This window comes from Gallinula chloropus (genome assembly GCF_964237585.1).
Source record: "Gallinula chloropus genome assembly, chromosome: 1".
Classification (NCBI taxonomy): Eukaryota; Metazoa; Chordata; class Aves; order Gruiformes; family Rallidae; genus Gallinula; species Gallinula chloropus.
Window position 1 is genome coordinate 196813702 of NC_140085.1, and position 22460 is coordinate 196836161.

Here is a 22460-nt window from a genome sequence, read left to right on the forward strand (position 1 = left end):
TTTGTGTTGCTCACCTTAGGTGAGGTTTGCCAGGACCCAGGGGCTTTGCATCAGGGAGGCAGATGAGTCCAGGGCAGCACCTCAAATCATTCTTCTGAGGGATGAGTGCAATGGTTTTCCAGTGGAAAGTACAGCAATTTTTAATGCATTGGCACATAAGGAACAAGTCTGGCTAAATAGCATTTTAAGTAGGTTACATTCACAGCCATGTATATGTCATATCTGTCTTCCTATATCGTGTGTCATCTATTGATGTATTTATAGAATCATAAAATCTCCCGAGTTGGAAAGGAACCAGAAGGATCATCAAGTCCAACTCCTATTTATCCAATATTTATTCAGTATATTCATTGAGCATTCAAATGTCATTATTGCATAGCAGTAGCTTTATTGTTCCTTTAAAATTAAACTTTGGCTTGAAAAACATTATAAAACTAAAGTTCCTTTAGTATTTACCTTACCTATCTATCAGTAGGTACCCCAAACCTTTTTTTGTTCCTGGAAGAAACAAGCTCTTCTAAACATTTCCTGAGCTCTTATTATGGATGTCAAGTTTTACTCTTTCAAGACTTTTAACATCTAGAGTTAGAAACGGCTAAAGCTGTTTCTCATAAGTAAATTAAGTAATGAAAGTCTTAAAATGGTAAAGTCAAAAGTGGAAATTGCTAAGAATTAATTAAGTTTCTCTTAATGAAAGGATCTAATTAGTAGCCCTGTATGCCAAGTCCTTGGAAGGCAGTGTTTTTCCTGTAAAAATTGGTGTATTATCAGCTGTGGCACGCTGGTAATGAGATATACACAGAAAATGTGTGCATTTAAATGTATATATATACTTAAAAACACACCTGGGGAAGGGAAGAGAAAGCCTTTGTCTGTCTGTACGTTTTCCAGAATTAGCAGTAAAGGGAAAAAAAACCCCGTTAAAGGAAATGTTAGATTTGTGTAGGCATGGCTTTAATTAATGCAGGTCTAACGGTCTGTAAGGGTCGGGTTTGTAAAATTTATGAAAGGGCACTAAACTACTTTAGGGTAATTTATGGCGCAAATAAATGTCAGTTGCTAAGGTAAACTGGTGTAGGAAACAGCGTAGCTAGGATAAGAAAGTGAAGAACCCGAGTAAATTGTAAACACTCTGAGAACAGCCGTACGATTGTTTCTTTATATCCTCCCAAGCGAGTATAAGTTCGTTTACAATATATTTATTAACAGATTCGGGCTAATAAAATGTCACTTACAGAGCAGCGTTGGATGCTCTCCAGCTCTGTGTTTTGTGTAGCGACAAGTTAGGCCAGTGCTTTTGCTTTTTTTTTTTTTTTTTTTTCCCTTCTTCTTTAATAAGAAAAACAAAAGGAATGTGTATTCTGGGCTCTTTTATAAGGTGGTTAAATTTGCTGTTTGGCGTTGTGCTTAATTAGTGCAGGCGAAGCCATGGAAGCGCCGGTTTCAGAAAGGTACCTAATTACTCTGAAACGCCCAGAGCGCCGTCCCTTCTGCGTGCTGGCTCCACGGGTGCCAGCCACGGAGACTCCAGCAGCTCCTGAAGCCTAATCCCAACCCGCCTCTCAACGTTTCCGTGGCCCTTGCGTTTTGGAAGCGGTAATGGGGTCTGGCTGTTTGCGACCAGGCATTGCTACTCCTGTCTCTGGTTGTACTGTGGAGGTGAAAGCTGGGTGTGTAGGAAGAAATTGAGAAAACCTCTCTGTGGTTTGAGTCAAAATCATTGAAAATAAACCATAAAGTGCCACCTCCTTTATTCTGGGCAGGGTGGGGTGGTGGTGGGGAAGCTGAAGGGTCTTTTTCAGTTATCAGGGCTGTGGAGCAATTTTTAAACAGGATTTACTTGCAGCTTGCCATTACTAGCCAATGTAATTTAATGGCTAGATTGATGACATACCTCTCTTAGCACGATGATGTCAAACCTCTCCCATTAGCTTTTTTTGGAGCCTTCTGGTTGATAACTTATTTTTTACACGGAGCCTTTAAACAAAGGCTTACTACAGATGAGAATCTGCTGCTTCCTTTGAGAAGACCTGTGTTTGAAACAGCAAAACCACACCTCACTGCTCTAGTTGCTGCTCATTTATCCAGAGGCTTTTGTAAAATGGCAATTTATCCTTCCCTCTTACTACTGAGCACAGGAGCTGACGGCTGGCAGGAAGTGTTCTTGTGTAGGTACTGTGTCAGTGTAAAGCCTGTGACAGAGCTACGCCTGGGCAGCATCTTACCAGCGACAGCTCATGCTAACAGTTTTTCTGATACTTTGATTATGCAGATCCTTTAAATGCCAGTTTTTTAGCAATTTCAGCACTAGTTTGTTGGGTTGGGGTGGTTTTACTTTTGTTTGTTTTAATGATATTTTTTATTTCCCCCCTGCACATTATGCCAAGGGGGAGCTGAGGCATTTAACATCTTATATATGAGAGGGAAAAGCTTGTAGTGAAGACCTGGTCTGATACCTGATAGTTTAAGCTGTTGTTAGAGTCACAGAATCATATGGGTAAGAAGGGACCTCCAGAGATCATCGGGTCCAACCCCCTGCCAAAGCAGGTTCCCTAGGACAGGTCACACAGGTCAGCATTCAGACGGGTCTTGAATATCTCCAGAGAAGGAGACTCCACAACCCCCCTGGGCAGCCTGTCCCAGGGCTCTATCACCCTCACTGTGAACAAGTTCTTCCGCATGTTGGTGTGGAACTTCCTGTGCTCCAACTTGAGCCCATTGCCCCTTGTCCTGTCCCCACAGACCACTGAGAAGAGGCTGGACATTTCCCCCTGTGTCCCACACTTGAGATATTTATAAACATGGATCAGATCCCCTCTCAATCTTCTTTTCTGAAGGCTGAACAGTCCCAGCTCACTCAGCCTTTCCTGGTAGGGGAGATGCTCCAGTCCCTTAATCATCTTTGTAGCCTCGGCTGGACTCTCTCTCCAGGAGATCCCTGTCTTTTTTATACCAGGGAGCCCAGAACTGGATACAATATAGCTACTCTTAATCTTTGCAGGACAGATGCCATGTTTCTTAAGCCTGTTTTGAAAGCTTTGCAAAGCCTGAGCCCAGATGATTCTTTTAAACAATCTGCTTTAAAGCCCATTTGATGTTTCTGTACTTCCCAGGACTGAGTTGCTCATTTGATGGGCAACCCAGTGTGTTTTAGGCTCCGCTGATTGTCTGCCACGGTCTCTAAATTGATTTTAGTACTGCCATGCTTCATATACAGTTCCTTCTTCTGTAAGTGTGATTTATGTACTTTTTCCTCAAGCTATGAGCTGTTACTTGGCTGTGCTAACGTACAGGGCATTCAAACAAACAGCCCCATCCACGCAGTCCAGCACAGTTTATGGAACAGACCTACTGAATGTATTGTTACCTTTAAACCTTGCCAGGAATAACCCTGTACAATTTGTTCCTGCTCAGAAATCCTCTTTCTTGTTATTTTGTACATCCTTGTTCTTTCTATTGTATGCTTGTTTGAAGTGTTTGTTGTGAATCCTAAAATCTGTATAGGGTTTTGGGGTTTTTTTAGCTTCCTTACATGGATTAAGAGAATGGATACATCCAGGGTGAATAAAGTTGATCTGCTGAAGGGATTCAATGTGGTTTGTCAGCCAGGTGACAGGAGATAGGACAAGGGGAAATGGCACAAAGCTGCACCAGGGCAGGGTCAGATTAGATGTTAGGAAAAAAAAATCACTGAAAGAGTTGTCAGGGCCTGGAACAGGCTGCCCAGGGAGGAGGTTGAGTCACCATCCCTGGATGTATTTAAAAGATGGGTAGATGAGGTACTTAAGGATATGGTTTAGCATAGGACAGGAATGGTTGGACTCGATGATCTCAAGGTCTTTTCCAACTTTGTGATTCTGTGATTCCATAATGAGGTCCTGGTTTAACTTCAGTCTCTACAAGTTCATAAAAAACGGTTTTTAACTGTGGGATCACATAATGTCTTTTCCTTGGAAACCATGCTCATTCCCAATAAATGATTGAAGATGTCTTCCAGATTAGCAGCTGCTCATCATTTTGTTCTATCTATAACTATTTGAGTGTGATCCAAACTTCCTTAAGATACATGTTACTGGTTCCTCCGTGGGCTTTTCTGTGGTGCTCATTATCTGTAATCTGTAAATACTTCACAGGTTGGTTTAATTTATCCTCATCAATGCACTGTCAAGTGGCAAATCTGGTAACCATTTTCAGCATGACAGTAGTTGCCTAGAATGATTTATTCTGATGCTGTTTGAAAAATATTTGATAACTTGGTGTGCTTCAGTGTTAGAAAGCCGTTTGCCCCTCTCTCTTTCCAAATCTGTTGGTGTATTTTTTGTTGTTGCATATTGGAATTTTAGTAGGTCTGTATGTTCTCCAGGTGATGGATGCAATGAAGACATCCAGTATTTTCTGTGATTTTCTGAGATGAGTGTGTTATTCCTGTCTTGGAGCAGGAATTGCCATGGTAGTACCATCAGGAGTAGATTTTCAGGACCTCTTGATTTCCTATCCTTGACAAAGAAGATCACAGTGTGCTTATTTACAGAAAAATCCTCTGATTTCAGCTGTCTTGTGTGGTAGCACAAGCTAGAATCCAGCTCTCCTGCCTGAACTTTCCTTGTGTTACTGATCTGATTGTGGCTCTTCCTGCTTTGCTCATGATCTGCCTTCCAAATTTTAGGGAAAGTGAAGCAGGGGTTTAGCAGACCTGGCATCGATCACCACATAGCTTTATTTCCTTCTTCTACCATTGTCTGTGGCAACAATTCAAATTCTGATGCAAGGCTGATATCCTGTGAGACCGCTGACAGGCGATAGCAGAAACCACCTCATGTTTTTTACGTGAGTAGGCTGAGCTTTTTTCCCTCTATATAAAAGCATGCCCGGTTATTGTTACCATTACAAAGCCAGTTGGCAATAAGTACTGGGTCGTTACACGCCAGGCAAGGATTTTTCATGGGTTGAAGTCAATTCACGACAGTAATTTTGGGGATTGCAATGCTGTTGAGGAGACCCGAGAGCCTCTTTGGATTGGAGGTGTTTCAGGGCTTTGGAATTGTTGCCAACCTCATGTTCAAGGGGTTTGAGTCTGAATCTCTCTGATGCGTTGATTTTTAAGGGCATGCTACAAATTTAGCTTGCTAGAGGTACTTTCTGCTCAGATCTAGCTTGCTAGAAGTGCTCTCTAGCCCATGCTAGAGGTACTTTCTGCTCTGATGTTTGGTATTTGTCCTTGGGTTGGGCTGCGGAGCTGGCTGTGGTAGTTCATCAGTTGGGAGGGTCAGTCCAGTTAGCTTCCCAGCTAGCTTCCCTGGGTGAAAAACCTTCAGGAGCAGGAATGAGAAGTATCCAGCTTCTGTTTTAAACATAGTTACTGTCCATGGGTAAATTGTGCTTTTTTTGAAATTCAGAGTTCTTTAGCCACAAAATGAGAGGTGATGAATTCTCATCATTTTTAACTGAGCAGATTGGAGAGACTTTTACTACTTCTCACTGTTGGGCGTTGCAGGCATAACGTTCTCAGGGTCGTGGGTAGGTGTTATGTCCAAACCTTGCTTATTAAAACATGGGGCTTCTAGGGTATGATTGCATTGAGGCTTCTGTTAGCAGGTTCCGCATTCAGAATAGACATGGCCCTTCTGACAGTGTATGTAAAGGAGAAGCATGGCTTCCTCCTGAGATCAGGCTTATGATAAAGGCTTCCTGCCTTTCTTGGGAAGAGCAAACAGAATGCAAGTGTGCTTTGCTGCAGCTCCCCTCCAGAGAAGGCAATCTGCAGACCCCAGAGGTACCGTTGTGCCAGTTTGGAAGAAAGATGTTTGAGAAGAAGAAACCTTGGTTTAGCTGAGATGTCTTCACTTGCAAACTCTGTTGAGCGTTACGAAGCTGCGAGGGAAGATTTCTGTTATTTACTCATGAGTGAAGTAAGAACAGCGTTCTCAGGAACAGGGAGAGGTTGACCAGCGCTTCTGCCAGCTCTCAAAATACTCCTCTAAGGCTTGAAATGTCGACAAGGGGAAATGGCACAAAGCTGTGCCAGGGCAGGTTCAGATTAGATGTTAAAAAACAAAAATCACTGAAAGAGTTGTCAGGGCCTGGAACAGGCTGCCCAGGGAGGGGGCTGAGTCACCGTCCCTGGATGTGTTTAAAAGTCGGATAGATGAGGTGCTTAGGGATATGGTTTAGCATAGGACAGGAACGGGTGGACTCGATGATCTTAAAGGTCTTTTCCAACCTTGTGATTCTGGGATTCTGTTTTGCTCTCCTTAAAAGAAAATAAGCCTTTTTTTAAGAAACAGTTCCGCCTGCTAGACTATGTTGATAGTTAATTACCATTTCTCATATAATACATGACTTTCTGAAATTTCTTGCTGATGATTTTGTGTTATGTGGCTTGAATCACTTACAGTCAGTGGTGTTGTGTTTTTTTTTAACAGACAACATGTGACAAAGAAAATCCCACCAATTCTTTTTTTTTGTTAGGTTTTTTTTCTGGAATATGCATGTCCTTCATCGAAAACAAATTAGCTGTTGTCCCACATCAGCTAAAACTTTTCTAGACAGAGGAGGGAGGCATTTTTGTAATCTGTCCCAAAAATGAAATGGAATTAACCTGCGTGTTCTGTTTCTCATCAGTTCAGAAAGGTTGTGTGACACACACGTGTTTAAACAATACGGTTGGCAAGCTAAGTGGCTCATCCAAATCCTGAAAGTAATTCTTTACAGCATGGTGATGATAGATTGCTAGTTTGGAAATGGTTTTTTAGATCAGGTTTGTACTAGTTTAACTCCTGACTTTGTGGGTAAATTAGAACACGTGGAAACAAACCAATGGGGACAAAGGAATTTCTGTTCTGTTTGCGAATGCAGAGAGCCACTACTTAACATTGCTACCAGTGGGAAATGCAAAAGATGAGGTAATCCCCTCAAGAAAAAGGGCCGTGCTTGTGAAACGCATTAACCATAAATCTTGTAAAGCTCGTAGGGAATGCGCTGATTTGAACCCGCTCAGAGTTCAAGCTAACAAGAAGGTCTGGTCAATGAAGGCAGATAAAGGAATTGTAAATGACTCTATTTAAATTAGTCTGGAATTCCAGAACACGTGCTCGGATAATATGAAATAAAGCTGTATAAATATGCGGTTCTCATTAATTTCGTGCTCGTAGTGACACTTAAAAATGCCTGTGGCACAAGACCCAAGTCTGCTGGAGTAGCTTGCTGGTGTCAGTGAGTGTTTAAATCTCTGACATTTTCCAGGGGTGAGAGTAGGGACTAGGAGTCCAGGGCTCTTGGCATGTTGCTCTCAGTTGTCCCAGTAACTCACTGAGGAACTGCCGGTGGAGTGTGAAAGCTCACCTCAGCGTGCTCCTGGTTGTGTCACAGGAGAGTCTGACGTAACTTTTTAATGATATCTTGGGAACAAATTCTACAGGAACATCCTGGTGCTCATTTCCACTTCACACACTCTACCTTCTCATCAGTTGGCTTGCTTCCATGGTGATCTTCACCAGTGCTCTACAGACCAGTGATGCCAAGCGCTAGAAAGTCACTAGCACCGGAGTGGATGGGCAGGCAGAGCTGGACTTGAGTAGTTCAACAAGACCAAATGCAAGGTCCTGTGCCTGGCTTGGGGCAACCCCTGGCATCAGTACAGGCAGAGAGAAACCCTGAGGAGAAGGACTGGGCGATACTGGTGGATGAAGCACTGGCCAGTAGCCAGCAATGTATGTTTGCAGCTCAGAAAGCCAACTGTGTCTGGGGTTCATCGGAACAAGCTCTGATTTAACTCTTGCTAAAATACTACAGTCGTTACCATCCTGAGATAGAAAATGGTCATATATGTGAAAAAGTCTGTTTAGTTAATTAAAAAAATACTGTGAAATTATACTTAGAATAGGTGGAAATACCGTGAGAGAGGCTACTGCATCTCTAAGTCAATTTTCAAGTGAATAGAGGTGAGGGTAGAAGGAAGAAAGGTGTTTTTTTTAGACTTTTATGTACAGTACAGTATGGAGGGGAGTTGGAATGAGGAGATCACCCCTCAAATGAAATGCAAACACTCTAAAAATAATACACTTTAAACAATGCATTAAAAAAGAGTAGAGTATCAAAACCCAGCAGGTCAAGGGAGGGAATTCTGCCCCTCTACTCTGCTCTCATGAGACTCCACGTGTAGTACTGTATCCAGCTCTGGGGTCCCCAGTACAAGCAGGACATGGTCCATGGAGATGATCAAAGGGCTGGACCGCCTCTCTTATGAAGACAGGCTGAGAAAGTTGGGTTTGTTCAGCCTGGAGAAGAGAAGGCTCTGGGGGCACCTTAGAGCAGCTTCCAGTACCTGAAGGGGCTACAGGAAAGCTGGAGAGAGGCTCTTTGCAAGGGCAAGGACTGATAGCTTGAGAGGTAAGGAGAGCAGGTTTAGATTAGATGTTAGGAAGAAATTCTTCCCTGTGAGGGTGGTGAGGCCCTGGCACAGGGTGCCCAGAGAAGCTGTGGCTGCCCCTGGATCCCTGGCAGGGTTCAAGGCCAGGTTGGATGGGGCTTTGGGCACCCTGGGCTAGTGGAGGGTGTCCCTGCCCCTGGCAGGGGTTTGGAACTAGATGGGCTTTGAGGTTCCTTCCAACCCAAACCAATCTGTGATTCTGTTAATGTTGGAGTTCAGTATAGCTGTGGGCTCCGGGCAGTATCACCCTGACACTTGGTGGCCTGGCCTGTGCAGACCTATTGCTCCATTGGTCCCTATCCAGGCAGCAGAAACATTCCCCCATGGATCAGTCCGAAATGGGGTGGAGGAAGTTTTCCTGCTGCAGGGCTGGAGAGGTACACGTGCTCCTTCTCCCCAATTTGGAGCTGGAAATCTGAAGAGTTCGCTGGCCTTGAGTCCCAGGGTAGACTTGACTACGTGCAAGTATGCTCGTAGTATATTCCTGGGCTGGCCAGAGTGGTCTTTCAGCTCTTATCTTTTATTCTATCTGGCAGCATTACTAATCAAAACCATTTTTGACAGTTGTCATGTGCTTTCTGCAGGCTGGGTTGCAGCTGTTTTCTGTCCTTCTGCTGTGTGATTGGAAAGGAGGAAGGTTTCAGCTGGCTTCCGTGGTTCCTTTCGCAGATCCAGAAACCTCTGCTTGGTGCTGGTGGTGGGGCAGCCTCGCTCGGACCTCCTTTCTCTGGCATTTCTGTCAGGGTGGAGGAGATTTAATAGCCTATTTCTCCAGTTTCCCATGCTGGCTGCTGGCCTGCTTTGCGGGTAATTCAGTTCATGAGCATTATATAGCCGGATTTTTGGGTTGGGTTTTCTTTTTTTCCCTGGCTTCCTGATACTCAGTTAATTGCAGCATTGAGCTGTTCAATCCTTTCTGCAGAGAAAGCTAGAAAAAGGTGAAAGTCAGTTACAGGCTGGGACTAGGAATCCCAATTAAATACCAAGGATTTTAAAGGAGGAGATGGGTGGAAGGAAAGGGAGAAGAACAGGTAGAGAAAAAGTCAGGAGAAGATAAAATACTGTCATCATCTTTGAAGAGGTTACAGATACCACAACTGCAGATTACTGGCTTTAGATTAAGCTAAATAAACACTATTGCTTTTATTTCATCCCCTTGGCACTGCACAGTGTGTGATTAGTTTTGTGCTTGGTTCCTTGGTTGAGTGTGTGTTCCGCAGCTGTAAGATTTAAAGCTCTTTAAAGGAGAGGCTGAGGTTGCTCAGCTGGTGTGCAGCAAGGGGGTGTTCTTGCAGCAGAGACGTAGCAAAAGCCTAAGCGTAAAGTCTGTCACCACAATGTATATTGTCTTTTTTGGTGTTAGGAGGATCAGGGCAGTTTAGTTAGGTAGTAAGTAAATTAACTCATAAGAGAGTTCGTTGACACTGCAAATGCAGATTTAGTTCAATGAGCAAATGGGTTTCGTTAGTGTAATAGAAATGCTGGAGCATCTCCCCTCCGAGGAAAGGCTGAGTGAACTGGGGCTGTTCAACCTTGAGAAAAAGAAGACTGAGAGGGGATCTGATCCATGTTTATAAATATCTCAAGGGGGAAACAGCCAGCCTCTTCTCAGTGGTCTGTGGAGACAGGACAAGGGGCAATGGCCTCAAGTTGGAGCACAGGAAGTTCCGCACCAACATGCGGAAGAACCTTTTCCCAGTGAGAGTGACAGAGCCCTGGGACAGGCTGCCCAGGGGGGTTGTGGAGTCTCCTTCTCTGGAGATATTCAAGACCCGTCTGGACACCTCCCCGTGTGATCTGTCCTATGGAACCTGCTTTGGCAGGGGGGTTGGACTTGATCTCTGGAGGTCCCTTCCAACCCCTACAATTCTGTGGATCTGTGAAATTACACTGAACTGGTCAAATGTTTGTATGTAAATTTGAACCTATCTTGACGTGACATATCTGCAACTATTCTAAGGAAGGAGCAAGACATAACTGAAAATGAGCTCCCTGTTCAATATCAGTTTATTTGTGCTGTATTTGTGAGGGGTTTTACACACTCCCAGTCACCTGGTATAGAGAAGCTACATGAATTTATTATTTGGAAAGGCATTATTTGAGAAAGGAGAACCACTTTCTGTTAGTACATTTGCTGAATTACCTCCATGGCCAGGTGTGTGCTGTATTGGCTTTCTACCCAATACACTCTTGAAGCTGCTTTTCTCTCCTTACTTCTAAATTAGAGCAGATTTGCCTTTTCTCTCGTGTGCAGAGCATCCACAAGAAGATGGTGATTGCTGAGGCTTGTGAATATTGTGGGTACGTGTCCTTCCATTCCTTACGTGTATCTTGATTTTCATTTTGGGCCGTGCTGTAAAACCTGATTTCTACAATACAATTGAATTATCCTTCTAGTCAAGGTGCACAAACGTTATGTCAGTAACCAGGGGAAAGACAGATCAGATATTACAGAATGCCATGGTGGGGGTTGGTGCAATATTTTCACTAAGAGTTCACGTTCTTTCAGCTGAAAATGGGAAAAAAATGGAGATGTTTCAGAAAACGGGGGCCAGCCTACCATGAGCTCTGTAAAATGTGCTTTGTTGTGGGATTTGAGTTGTTTGGTCTTTACAGGCTTCATAGTTGAGGTGCTTTTATCAAAAGGAAAGGTAAGAAGAGATTTGATCTGTTGGTGGCTGAATGGAAAGAGCTTGTGGCTCATGATGTCACATGTGTACCGACCTACTCGCTATACAAGTCAGATTCAGTAGCGAAGGCAGAGACTTTCAGACTCCTGTAATAAAGTAAAAGACAGAAGCATGTGGAATTCACCCCTGTAAGATGGAACTAATGTTCCAGAAAATAAGATTGTAAGTATATGTCCCTTTAAAAGCGTCACTTCAGCATCAGTGTTGTATTTAACATGTTTCAAATGTATTTTAAGTTCACAAAATATATAGAATGGCAGTAAATTCTGTATTGGTGGTGTTATAATTCAATCGAGAGCTGTAACAATAAGTAAACTCATCAATCACGTCAAACCTGTCATGTGGGCTAAGGTATGGATGGAGGTTGCCTTATGCATGAAATTTTGTGGATTGAACTTATGAGAAAAAATTGATTTGTACATTTTCCTATACATTATTGCCTCTGAATCTCTTTTTTTTTTATAGCTCTGGTCCTTATGTGCAAGACCTGTGGATAGTTAGCTAATAAGGGGTGTAACAATCATAAAATGATTTGGATTGGAAGGGACCTCATATATTATCTAGTTCCAACCCCCTGCCATGGGCAGGGACATCCTCACTAGCCCAGGTTGCCCAAAGCCCCATCCAACCTGGCCTTGAACACTGCTAGGGATCCAGGGGCTTCCACAGCCTCTCTGGGCAGCTTGTGCCAGGACCTCACCAGTAAAACTTTCATCCTAACATCTAATCTAACCCTGCCCTCTTTCAGCTTGAAGCCATGTCCCCTTGTCCTATCACTGCACTCCCTGGTAAACAGTCCCTCTCCCACTTTCCTGTAAGGGCCCTTTGCGTATTTGTAGGCCACAATTAGGTCACCCCAGAGCCTTCTCTTCTCCAGGCTGAACAAGCCAACTCTCTCAGCCTGTCTTCATAGCAGAGATGCACCAGTCCCATGATCATGTTCATGACCTCCTCTGGACTGACTACAACAGCTCTATGTCTTTCCTGTCTTGGGGACCCCAGAGCTGGACACAACACTGCAGGTGGGGGTCTCACCAGAGCAGAGCAGAGGGACAGAATTCCCTCCCTTGACCTGCTGGCCACGCTGTTTTTGATGCAGCCCAGGACACAGCTGGCCTTCTAAACTGTTAGCACACACTGCTGGCTCATGTTGATCTTGTCACTGATCATCACCCCCAAGTCCTTCTCCTTAGGGCTGCTCTCAGTCCATTCTCTGTCCAGCCTGTAGCTGTGCTTGGGATTGCCCTGACCCATGTGCAGGACCTTGCACTTACTTGTACTACTTGTTGAACTTCATGTAGTTTGCATGGCCCATCTCTCCAGCCTGTCAGGGTCCCCCTGGATGCCATCCCTTCCCTCCAGCGTGTTGATGTCTCCACACAGCTTTCTGTTATTGCCAAACTTGCTGAGGGTGCACTTGAACCCACTGTCCATGTCACTGGCAAAGATACTGAACAGTGCCGGTCCCAGCACTGACCCCTGAGGAACACCACTCATCACAGACCTCCACGTGGACATTGAGACAATGGACAAGTAGTTCATTTGCCTGTAATGTGTAATCAAGTTGCAAAATGTTATTGATGGTTTTGGACAGACTGTCAAGAACGTGTTTCTTTTCTTGAATGTAATTTGCTTTTCATGAAGAAACACGGGTTTTACCGGCCGCAGCTGACAGCCAGCTATAGAGCCAAGGTCAGCAAACCCCAGAGGAGTGAAAGAAACCCTTTTGTGGTATTCCAGCCATTTTTATTCATATAAGAAATTACATCATTTTAATTTTGATTAAATCTGTAACTTGCTGTGAATCCAAAGATCACTGCCTTCCAGGATGTATGTTTAAAGAGAATTTTAATTTATTTATTTTTTTAAAAAGTGTATGTTTAGAGGGAGTTGCCAAAATTTTTCAGGCCATTAAAAAGCATGCAGTTCTCTATTAATTAATTTGCATTAGCAATCCCCTCCACTGCTTAATATGCAGTTTGAGCTTTGGTAAAACAGTAACTACTTTGATGAAATATTATAAAACCATTTTATTTTTGGGAATACCTAGAAAATTCAAAACATCTGGAAGCTGAAGTATCGCTTTTCTTGCTGCTCTTCCTCAAATTTCCATCAATAATGTGCAATTATTTTCTACTTCAGTTCTGGTTCAAACAAGTGGTTTATCTTTTCTTTTTTTTATTAATTATTTTTCTTTAAACCCACTTGCAAGGACTTTGACCAGAAGTGGCTGCTTACTTGGATGGGGAGCAGTTGGCCATCATTGGAGATGACATTAGAGCTTGCCCAGTGTTACAGGCTGCTGTTTCCCCTTACATATGATGTAACACAGGATGCATTCCTTATAACGAAGAACAATTTTAAGATTCAGTTACTATCAGCTTGGCAACACATTTATTTCACACTGGGATCACTGAAACCCTCTGTTGATCATCTGCTTTCTTCCAGACCTCTGACTCACATCTCTGAATGGAAGAGTGTAAAGCCTGTAATGATTCTTGTTTAAGGCTCATTCCCAGGGCATTGGATGCAAATAAATCCTAAATTTTTACACCTTCATAAAAGTCTGATTAGAATGAAAAATTTCATGCTAACAGAGGCAGAAACTGTTAAAAATCATCAGAATTCCTAGTCAACAGTTTCTTTGAGAATGTTATTAGTGTTTCTTAAATGGGCAGATTTGCCTTTTTAATCTGTTACCTGCACACGGTGAATAATGTGTGAATGAAGTGTGGCCAGCAGATTGGGTGAGGGGATTCTGCCCCTCTGCTCTGCTCTGGGGAGACCTCACCTGTAAAACTGTATTCAGCTTTGGAGCCCTCAACACAAGAAGGACATGGAGCTGTTGGAGCGTGTTCAAAAATGATGGCCTTTGGAGGCCACAAAAATGATCAAAGGGCTGGAGCACCTCTCCTATGAAGACAGGCTGAGAGAGTTGGGCTTGTTCAGCCTGGAGAAGAGAAGGCTCTGGGGAGATCTTATAGCAGCCTTCCAGTACCTGATAGGTGCCTATAGGAAAGCTGGGGAAGAACTGTTCCCGAGGGCATGGAGCAATAGGACGAGGGGTAACGGCTTTAAACTTAAAAAGGGGAGATACTAGGAAAAAGTTCTTCATCTGAGGGTGGTAGATCACTGGCACAGGTTTCCCAGAGAAGTGGTGGAGGTCCTCTGAACCCTCTCCAATAGTTCTACATCTTTCCTCTATTGAGAGCCCCAGATCTGGACACAAAAGAGTTGAAATGAAAAGCCAAGAATATAGCAGGCAAGACTGGTGCAATTAAGTGAATATTCTAAGCAGATTTGATATCTCACAGGGATCATTTTACTATCAGCAAGGAATGAATCACGTACAGAATTTCAGACACTGTATGTTGAGTGTGAGATTCTCTTTTCGTTCATGTTGTGGGTTTCTTCATTCAGGAAGGGTTTTTTCCTCCCTGTTCTTTCTGGAGCATTATGATGGAGTTTGTCTTTAGCATTTAAAAAGAAATAGAGTGGCTTGGGTAAATTTGTATTTTAAATTTCTCCATCCCCACCATTATTGCTCCATATTCAGTCTGTAGAATTTGAACTGCAAGTGGGACACTCTGTGTTTTTGGGATTTCAGTGTGGCTTGGCTTGTCACAGCTAGAAACCTCAGAAGGAAGGCTGGCCTTCCGCCTGGCTGGCACGGAGCGTTTCCACCACGTATGGAGAGTTTGGGGAATTGGGCTGTCTCCTCCGTTGGGAAACACGGGTTTTACAGGTCAGCTGTGAATTGTATTTTTTTTGTGGATTCATCACTGAAAATGTTGTGAAATACTGTTGTTCAGAGAGATTCTGGGACCTCTGTCCTTAGAGATGCTGAGAACCTGCCTCAACAACCCCTAGGCAACCTACTCCAAGGGGCCCTGGGTAAGACCAGATGATCCTGGTCATCTCCGTTGAAGAATTCTGCTTGCTCCTGCATTTACAGGGCAGAAAGGGGAAAGCTGGGAACTGAAGAAAGGGCAGGAGTTTGTCCAAAACAGAGGTGTTAATGAGAAATTCTGAGGTTAAGACTGGGTAAATGTTCCTACCCTGCACTTTTACCTTTAGTCTGTGTGATGTGATGTGATAGTTTTGTGCAAGTGTTACAGACATTTCTGAACAGTTTAATCTTTCTCTCCTTCCCTCTAAGTCACTGCGTTCTTAGAATCTCAATGTGTTGTTCACCCTTGGGTTTCTTTGCAGAAAGGATAGCAAAACTTAAAATGTTCTCTGGTAATGCCCCCCTCCTTCACCTTAAACGTTACACTGTCATTACGCTCAGGTCTGATTACCCTTGTGAAAGATAAACCCCTTCAAGCATCCTCTTAGCCCAATAGCTCTTTCTCCAGCATTGTCATTGTCCATCCACGAATGGCTGTAGGTGGCCTCAGCCCCCCCACACTGTTTGGGTAGGAAGCTGTAATTGTAGGGCTAATCTTCTTAGTGATGTTCAGCAGAAGCAGAGAGGTGACTGTAGGAGGACATCTGTGGTGCTGGGTTTGCTGCTGCTGTGATTTTTTCCCCCCTTGTTTCTGAATGGCTTCAGGCATCAGCGATGTAAGTACAAGTGTATTAGGAGAGATCTTTTACTAGTAGGTGTGACAAGAGAGTCACACACGCCAGCGGTTTTCAAAAGGATCAAAAGCAGCTTAGCTGTGTCGACAGAATACTCAATTTGATTGAACCATCCTTCAAAATGTCAGTGAAAGAAAGCAATTTTGGGAGATACAAAAGGTAGTGTGAGACTCACTTCATCTCTCAAAGAAGAAAGGTTTGAGAAGAGCTGTGCTTGCGCATTGCCCGGCAGCGTTGCGGGTGTAGGTGAAGTCGTACGCCTTGCGATCCGACCTTCGGGAGCTGGCATGTTCATTTACAGATGGGGGAGGGAACACAAGGTGCTGAAAATCCCTTCTATGAAATTCTGTTCCACAGGAGTTATTTAGAAAAGGGTAAATCCCGCTTAATCTGTGTCTGAGAGGCCTGAGGAGTTAATCTCAGGAGGTGTCTTTGATATGGCGTCTGTTGAGATGCAGCTATCTGAAGGTAGTGTGGTGTGAACCCGTCATGTCTTGAGGTCACGTAAGCATCGAGCTGCTGCTTAAAAAAAATCATGCTTTAGGAAGACAATCAGCTAATGCAGAGCACTTTTGTTTATAAACTTTCTAACCCTTCTTTTCAGACAGCCTGTTGATTACTTGTTAACATAGATTCTTAACTGTTAGAATGGGGTTTTATTTTCTTTATTAGAACCAGATACTAAACCCATGTTTCGTTGCAGCTGAAATTGAAACTGGCTTCGCTTCTTGCTGTGGAAACAAGGCTTTAAACCAAATCTGTTCTCAGGCACATGGATGTGCCAATCCGGGATTTATGTAACCCCTGAATTTTTGTTTCACTACATTTTGCAACCAGCTTGTAGAAAGAGCTGTAATACAGAACCCACGGGAGGGATGTGAGGTTGTTTTTTGTACTATAGCCTGAATTAGGAGTCAGGAATCTATGTCAGAAGTATGTGCTAATTGTCCCTCTGAATTAAAGAAAGAATGGGGCAACTAACACGGAAAGGTATGGACCTAATTAAAGATTGAACCAATTAAAGATTGCCCCAAAGTTGTGTTCCCTGTCTTTTGCCTGTGGGTGTTGTGTTTCATAAAGCCACCATTACTGAGGTTTAAGAGAGGCTTTTAGGAAAAGAGTTGCATTAAACTCTTGTTTTCTTGACACTTGATTGTTAATTTGTGTATAATATTAAACAGCCTTTTTAGAAATAAATGAGTTGAAGGAGTTATGAAATCCCATAGAGCTTTTTTTTCCCTGATGGTATCCCCCTTTTATGGGAAATCCTGTGGAAGACCATTAAATGAGCATCTCTGACTTGGACAAAGAGTCTTGTGTATCTGCTACAGTGTCTCAGGAGACACAAACTCTTATGCTGAGACCAAAGTCCTCGATAGACCTCTCACCTTGCAGTAAACATCTGCCCAACCACTGCAGGCTCTTCTGAGTAACTGACTGAAGTGACTCGGTTGTGAAATGGGAGCTTAAAGGTGGATGACACTTGAAAAATCTGTTACAAAAACTGAAACAAATTGGGGGTATTTTTCAGTTTTTAATTAACTAATTTCTATGTGTGTTTCTTCATGCAGGCGACAGAAACGCTGTTCCGAATGGCAGTAGCAAGAGGAGCTATTACACCCTTAAGACATGGAGAAGTAAGGCTAAATCGAGCGGCTCTTCGGTTTTGGGGGGTTGAGGTTTTTTTGCACATGTGGTATAATATTTTATTAATGTAATTCTATATTAATACCTGGGAGATATATTCGCTTCAGGTAAGTGAAGAGGGAAGGACTATATGTAACTTCCATAGCTACATTATAGGGGTTTTTTTAAAAGGAGACGAAGGGTTTAATTCTGTCCCAGTGGGAGATTAAGAATTTTTCAAAAAACACTCTGTTTTTCTCTCTGCCTGAACGATAATTTATCCGTATAATACAAGTGAGTCACAAGAATGTTCTTTTAGCCAGGCAGTTTCTCACTGGATTTGTTTTTTCTCTTAAAGTTTGTAGAATCCAGAGACGTTCATACGAGACTGATCGTTGTTGGTGGCTGTGGAAAGGTTACTGCGTCCTTTGTCTATTCCTTTCCAGTTCTTTTTAACATTTTCGTAAACAGCCTGGACACAGGACTAGAGAGTGTCTTAAGTAAATCTGCAGATGACACCAAACTGGGAGGAGATGTTGACTCCATTGAGGGTGGAGAAGCGTTACAGAGAGAGCTGGACAGATCAGAGAACTGGGCAGCCACCAACAGCGTGAAGTTTAACAAGGGCCAGTGCCGGATTCTGCACCTGGGAAGGGGCAACCCTGGCTCCACATACAGACTGGGGGATCAGAAGCTGGAGGCCAGCTGTGCTGAGAGGGATCTGGGGGTCTTGGTCAGCAGGAAGTTACCCATGAGCCAGCAGTGTGCCCAGGCAGCCAGGAGGGCCAACCACACCCTGGGGTGCATCAAGCACAGCATGGCCAGCTGGTCTAGGGAGGGGATTGTCCTGCTCTGCACTGTGCTGGTGCGGCCTCACCTTGAGTCCTGGGGGCAGTTTTGGGCACCACAGTACAAGAGGGACACAAAACTCTTGGAGAGTGTCCAGAGGAGGGCAATGAGGATGGGGAAGGGTCTGGACGGGAAGAGTTACGAGGAGAGGCCAAAGTCCTTGGGTTTGTTCAGCCTGGAGAAGAGGAGGCTGAGGGGAGACCTCATTGTGGTGTGTGGCTTCCTGACAAGGGGGAACAAAGGGGCAGGTACCAATCTCCTCCCGTTGGGGACCAAGGATAGAACCTGAGGGAACAGCATGAAGCTGCAACATGGGAAGTTTAGGTTGGATGTTAGGAAGAGGTTCTGTACTAAGAGGGTGGTTGGGCACTGGAACAGGCTCGCCAGGGAATTGGTCCCAGCACCAAGCTGGACTGAGGTCAAGAAAGGCTCTCAGTGCCATGCTCTGACTTGTCTGGTCCTGTGTGGAGCCAGGAGTTGGACTTGATGATCTTTATGGGTCCCTTCCAACTGAGGAGATTCTGTGATTAGATGATTCCTTCAGCAAATCAGTAACTTCAGGTAATAGAGGAAGTAATAATACATTAATTATCCTTAAGAGGATAAATATATTTGGATATTAAGTTGTTCATGCGCACTTTTGTTAATGCGAATACTTGTTGCCTTCTTTGTGTGGTTTTATATCAGGGAAATATTAAGGGTGTAATTTCTCTTTTGAAGTCAAGTAATGTATCTTTAACATGGGCTCTTTAACATCTTTATCAATGACTTCGATGATGGAATTGAGTGCACCATCAGCAAGTTTGCGGATGACACCAAGCTGAGTGGTGTGGTTGACACAACAAAAGGAAAGGAAGCCATCCAGAGGGATCTTTACAGGCTGGAAAGGTGGGCCCGGGGGAACCTAATGAGGTTCAACACTGCCAAGTGTAAGGTCTTGCACGTGGGCTGGAAGAATCCCAGACATAGATACAGACTGGGAGAAGAGCTTCTTGAGAGTAGCCCTCCTGAAAAGGACTTGGGGGTTCTGGTGGAGAAGAAACTTATCATGAGCCAGCAGTGTGCTCTTGCAGCTCGCAAGGCCAATGGTATCCTGGGCTCCATCAGAAGAGGGATGGCCAGCAGGGACAGGGAGGTGATTGTCCCTCCCTACTCTGCCCTCGTGAGGCCCCATCTGGAGTACTGTGTCCAGATCTGGGGCCCCCAATACAAGAAAGATGTGGAACTGTTGGAGAGGGCTCAGAGGAGGCCACGAAGATGATTAGAGGGCTGGAGCACCTCCTCTACGAAGAGAGGCTGAAGGAGCTGGGCTTGTTCAGCCTGGAGAAGAAAAGGATGCAGGGGGACCTCGTTGCAGCCTTCCAGTCCCTGAAGGGAGCAGAGAAACAGGAGGGGAATCAACATTTTAAAAGGGTAGACAATGGCAGGACAAGGGGGAATGGATTGAAGCTAAAAGAGGGAAGGTTTAGATTAGATAGTAGGGGGAAGTTTTTTGCAGAGAGAGTGGTGAGGTGCTGGAACGGGCTGTCCAGAGAGGTGGTGGATGCCCCATCCCTGGGGGTGTTCAAGGCCAGGTTGGCTGAGGCCCTGGGCAACCTTGTGTAGCTCCAGGCCTGGAGGTTGGTGTCCCTGAGTGTGGCAGGGAGTTGGAACTCTGTGATCCTTGGGGTGCCTTCCAACCCAGACCATTCTATGATTCTATGATTCTGTGATCTTTGCATGTCTGAAGATGGACCTGAGATTTCCCCTCTGCCATTGTCTGTGGTTTTAGCTTTTCTGAATGTGGATAGTTTAGACTTTTTACGTGCTGCTCTTCAGTGCTTCCCACAGAAGAGTGCAAAGCAGTTTCCAGAGGTGTCAGTTAAGGACTCTGTGCCACCCTACTGAATTCTCTCTGTTTAGTTTTGTTTCGGTGAAGGGCACTTAATCTTCTGAGTTTTAATGATCAGGTTGCCCAGAAAGTTTGTGGAATCTGCCATCCTCTCAGTTACCCAGGGAATGGTGTGAATTATGGAAAAAGCAAATTATATATATTTTTTTCCAAGTGTAACCAATTGATTCATGGAGTGTGAAACACTGGGATGATTCTGGGCATAATGGTGGCTGTTGTGAGCAGTATTAGTAACTTCTGTGTCTCATGCATCTGATGTTGAACCAGTTCAGCTCACTGATGTGGTAGAAGTTGTTCCGCTTTGTCCTTCAGATATTCCCTGTGATCATTTATCAATTGAACTGCCTCAAGGGCTGGAGAGAACCAGATGGGAGGCAGCCAGATAAATGGTGAGAGGATATAGAAATGATTAGCAAGAAAGGAACTGGGTGAAAGTGCATCTATTTAATGATGATGAACTTTACATTGGCTTACTGACTGTCCTGTGACACTATTTCTGAGATCTTCCTTTGGCTTCAGTGGAAACACAGTTAATGCTAAGCTAGATAGTGTATAGATGTGTAAGAATTGTCCAGAGTTGGCTTTTTAGGTAAAAAGGCAGTGAGAAGAATCAAAACACCTTTTTTCTCTCTTGTGCTTTTACCAGCTTGTGCGCAGGGAGAGGAAACATTTTGACTCAAGGAAGATCTTTTTGTTAAATTCCATTGTGGAATTATAATTTATGTAGGCCGAAAATGAGGAATGACATTAATCTGATGAAATTAATTTTTCCAGAAGAAAAATATAATTATCAAGAGTCATATTAAAATTGTTGGTTTTTTTAGCTTTTCCAAGAAATTGCTGAATGTTTGCTTGGTGTGTAAGTAGAAAGGGAGCCAGAATATGAAGTTGGAGATGAAGTTGACTGTAGTCTGCTTGAGAAGTGCGAGCTTGGCAGCAAAGCAGAGCAACTTGTTTATTGGAAATTCCTAACTACAGAGGCAGCAGTCCAAGTGTGTTAAAGTGGCGTTCAGCTTTCACAGCAGTGTTTAAAAATATAACCCCGTTTAACATTTAAGACGGGGGTAAAGCTGTTTGTTGAGTGTTGGAAGGCAAGACTCATACTTCCTAATTTTAATATATTAAAAAAATGTTGTGTCTGCACTGCTGAACAGATTAATGTGTAAACATTTCTTCCATGCAGGCAAACCAGGACATGTGAAAAACTGTTCATTATAATTCCAGGGAGATTTATAATTTAGAATATTGAAGGTGTATGGGAGATCTCTTTTCTCCTGCTTCCAACCTCTCCCATTCGTTGGGACTCATCAGATCTTTATGTGATATTATTTTTTTTCCTTTCTTACCCTTGAAGAAATTGAAAAACATGAGGTCAAATTGCATTTTTTGACTTTTGCATATGGTTTGTAAAGTCACTGCTGTTTAGAAAATTGGGCTGCCAAAAGTAGTTCACAATTACAGATAACCGGTGCCAACCACGTCCTGGGCAGCATCAAAAGAAGTGTGGCCAGCAGATAGGGTGAGGAGATTCTGCCCCTCTGCTCTGCTCTGGGGAGACCTCACCTGGAAAACTGTATCCAGCTTTGGAGTCCTCAACACAAGAAGGACATGGACCTGTTGGAGCGTGTCCAGAGGAGGCCACAAAAATGATCAGAGGGCTGGAGTACCTTTCCTGTGAAGACAGGATGAGAGAGTTGGGCTTGCTCAGCTTGGACAAGAGAAGGCTCTGGGGAGACCTTATAGCGGCCTTCTAGTACCTGATAGGTGCCTATAGGAAAGCTGTGAAAGAAATGGTCATGAAGGCGTGGAGCAATAGGATGAGGTGTAATGGTTTTAAACTCAAAAAGGGGAGGTTTAGATTGGATATTAGGAAAAGGTTCTTCACTATGAGTGCAGCAGATCACAGGCAGAGGTTTCCTAGAGAGGTGATGGAGGCCCTGTCCTTAGAGATATTCAAGGTCAATCTCTGATCAGCCTGATCTAGTGAAGATGTCCCTGCTTACTGCAGGGTGGTTGAACTAGATGGCCTTTAAAGGTCCCTTCCAACGTAGCACCTTCTATGGTTCTATGATTCTGCAATGTTTCCTGAAGAATCTTCTCAGCAATTCCCTTGCTCCTGGTTAGATTGAGCTGTAGTAGCATCCGTGGGAGGGAATCAAGCCCAGAAGCATAGTTAATTTTGAGAAGTGAGTATGTTGTTTGTCACGTTAATTAGATATGATGCTTTGTTCTGGGGGCAGAGCGCGAGGCAGAGCCTCATTGAACTTGTGGAGTTTATTAATTGGCATTAGCATTTCTAGCTCATTCCCATGATCCAAAATTTGTATGAACAGATGTGATGAACCAGATCTATGGCTGCACTTGTGTACTGGAGTCTCAGGATGCATTTCAT

The 22460-nt window shown here is 43.8% G+C and overlaps 1 protein-coding gene across 1 annotated transcript in view; it reads left to right on the forward strand.

Moving 5' to 3' along the window:
* The window catches only part of TMEM135 (transmembrane protein 135), a gene marked incomplete at its 5' end in the record, with an annotated part of 183914 nt that overhangs the window by 61977 nt on the left and 99477 nt on the right, over nt 1-22460 (forward strand). Inside the window, one exon of the mRNA XM_084268860.1 lies at nt 17274-17339. Within this exon, the coding sequence (XP_084124986.1) occupies nt 17274-17339 (66 nt within the window). The remainder of the gene's footprint in view (nt 1-17273; nt 17340-22460) is intronic.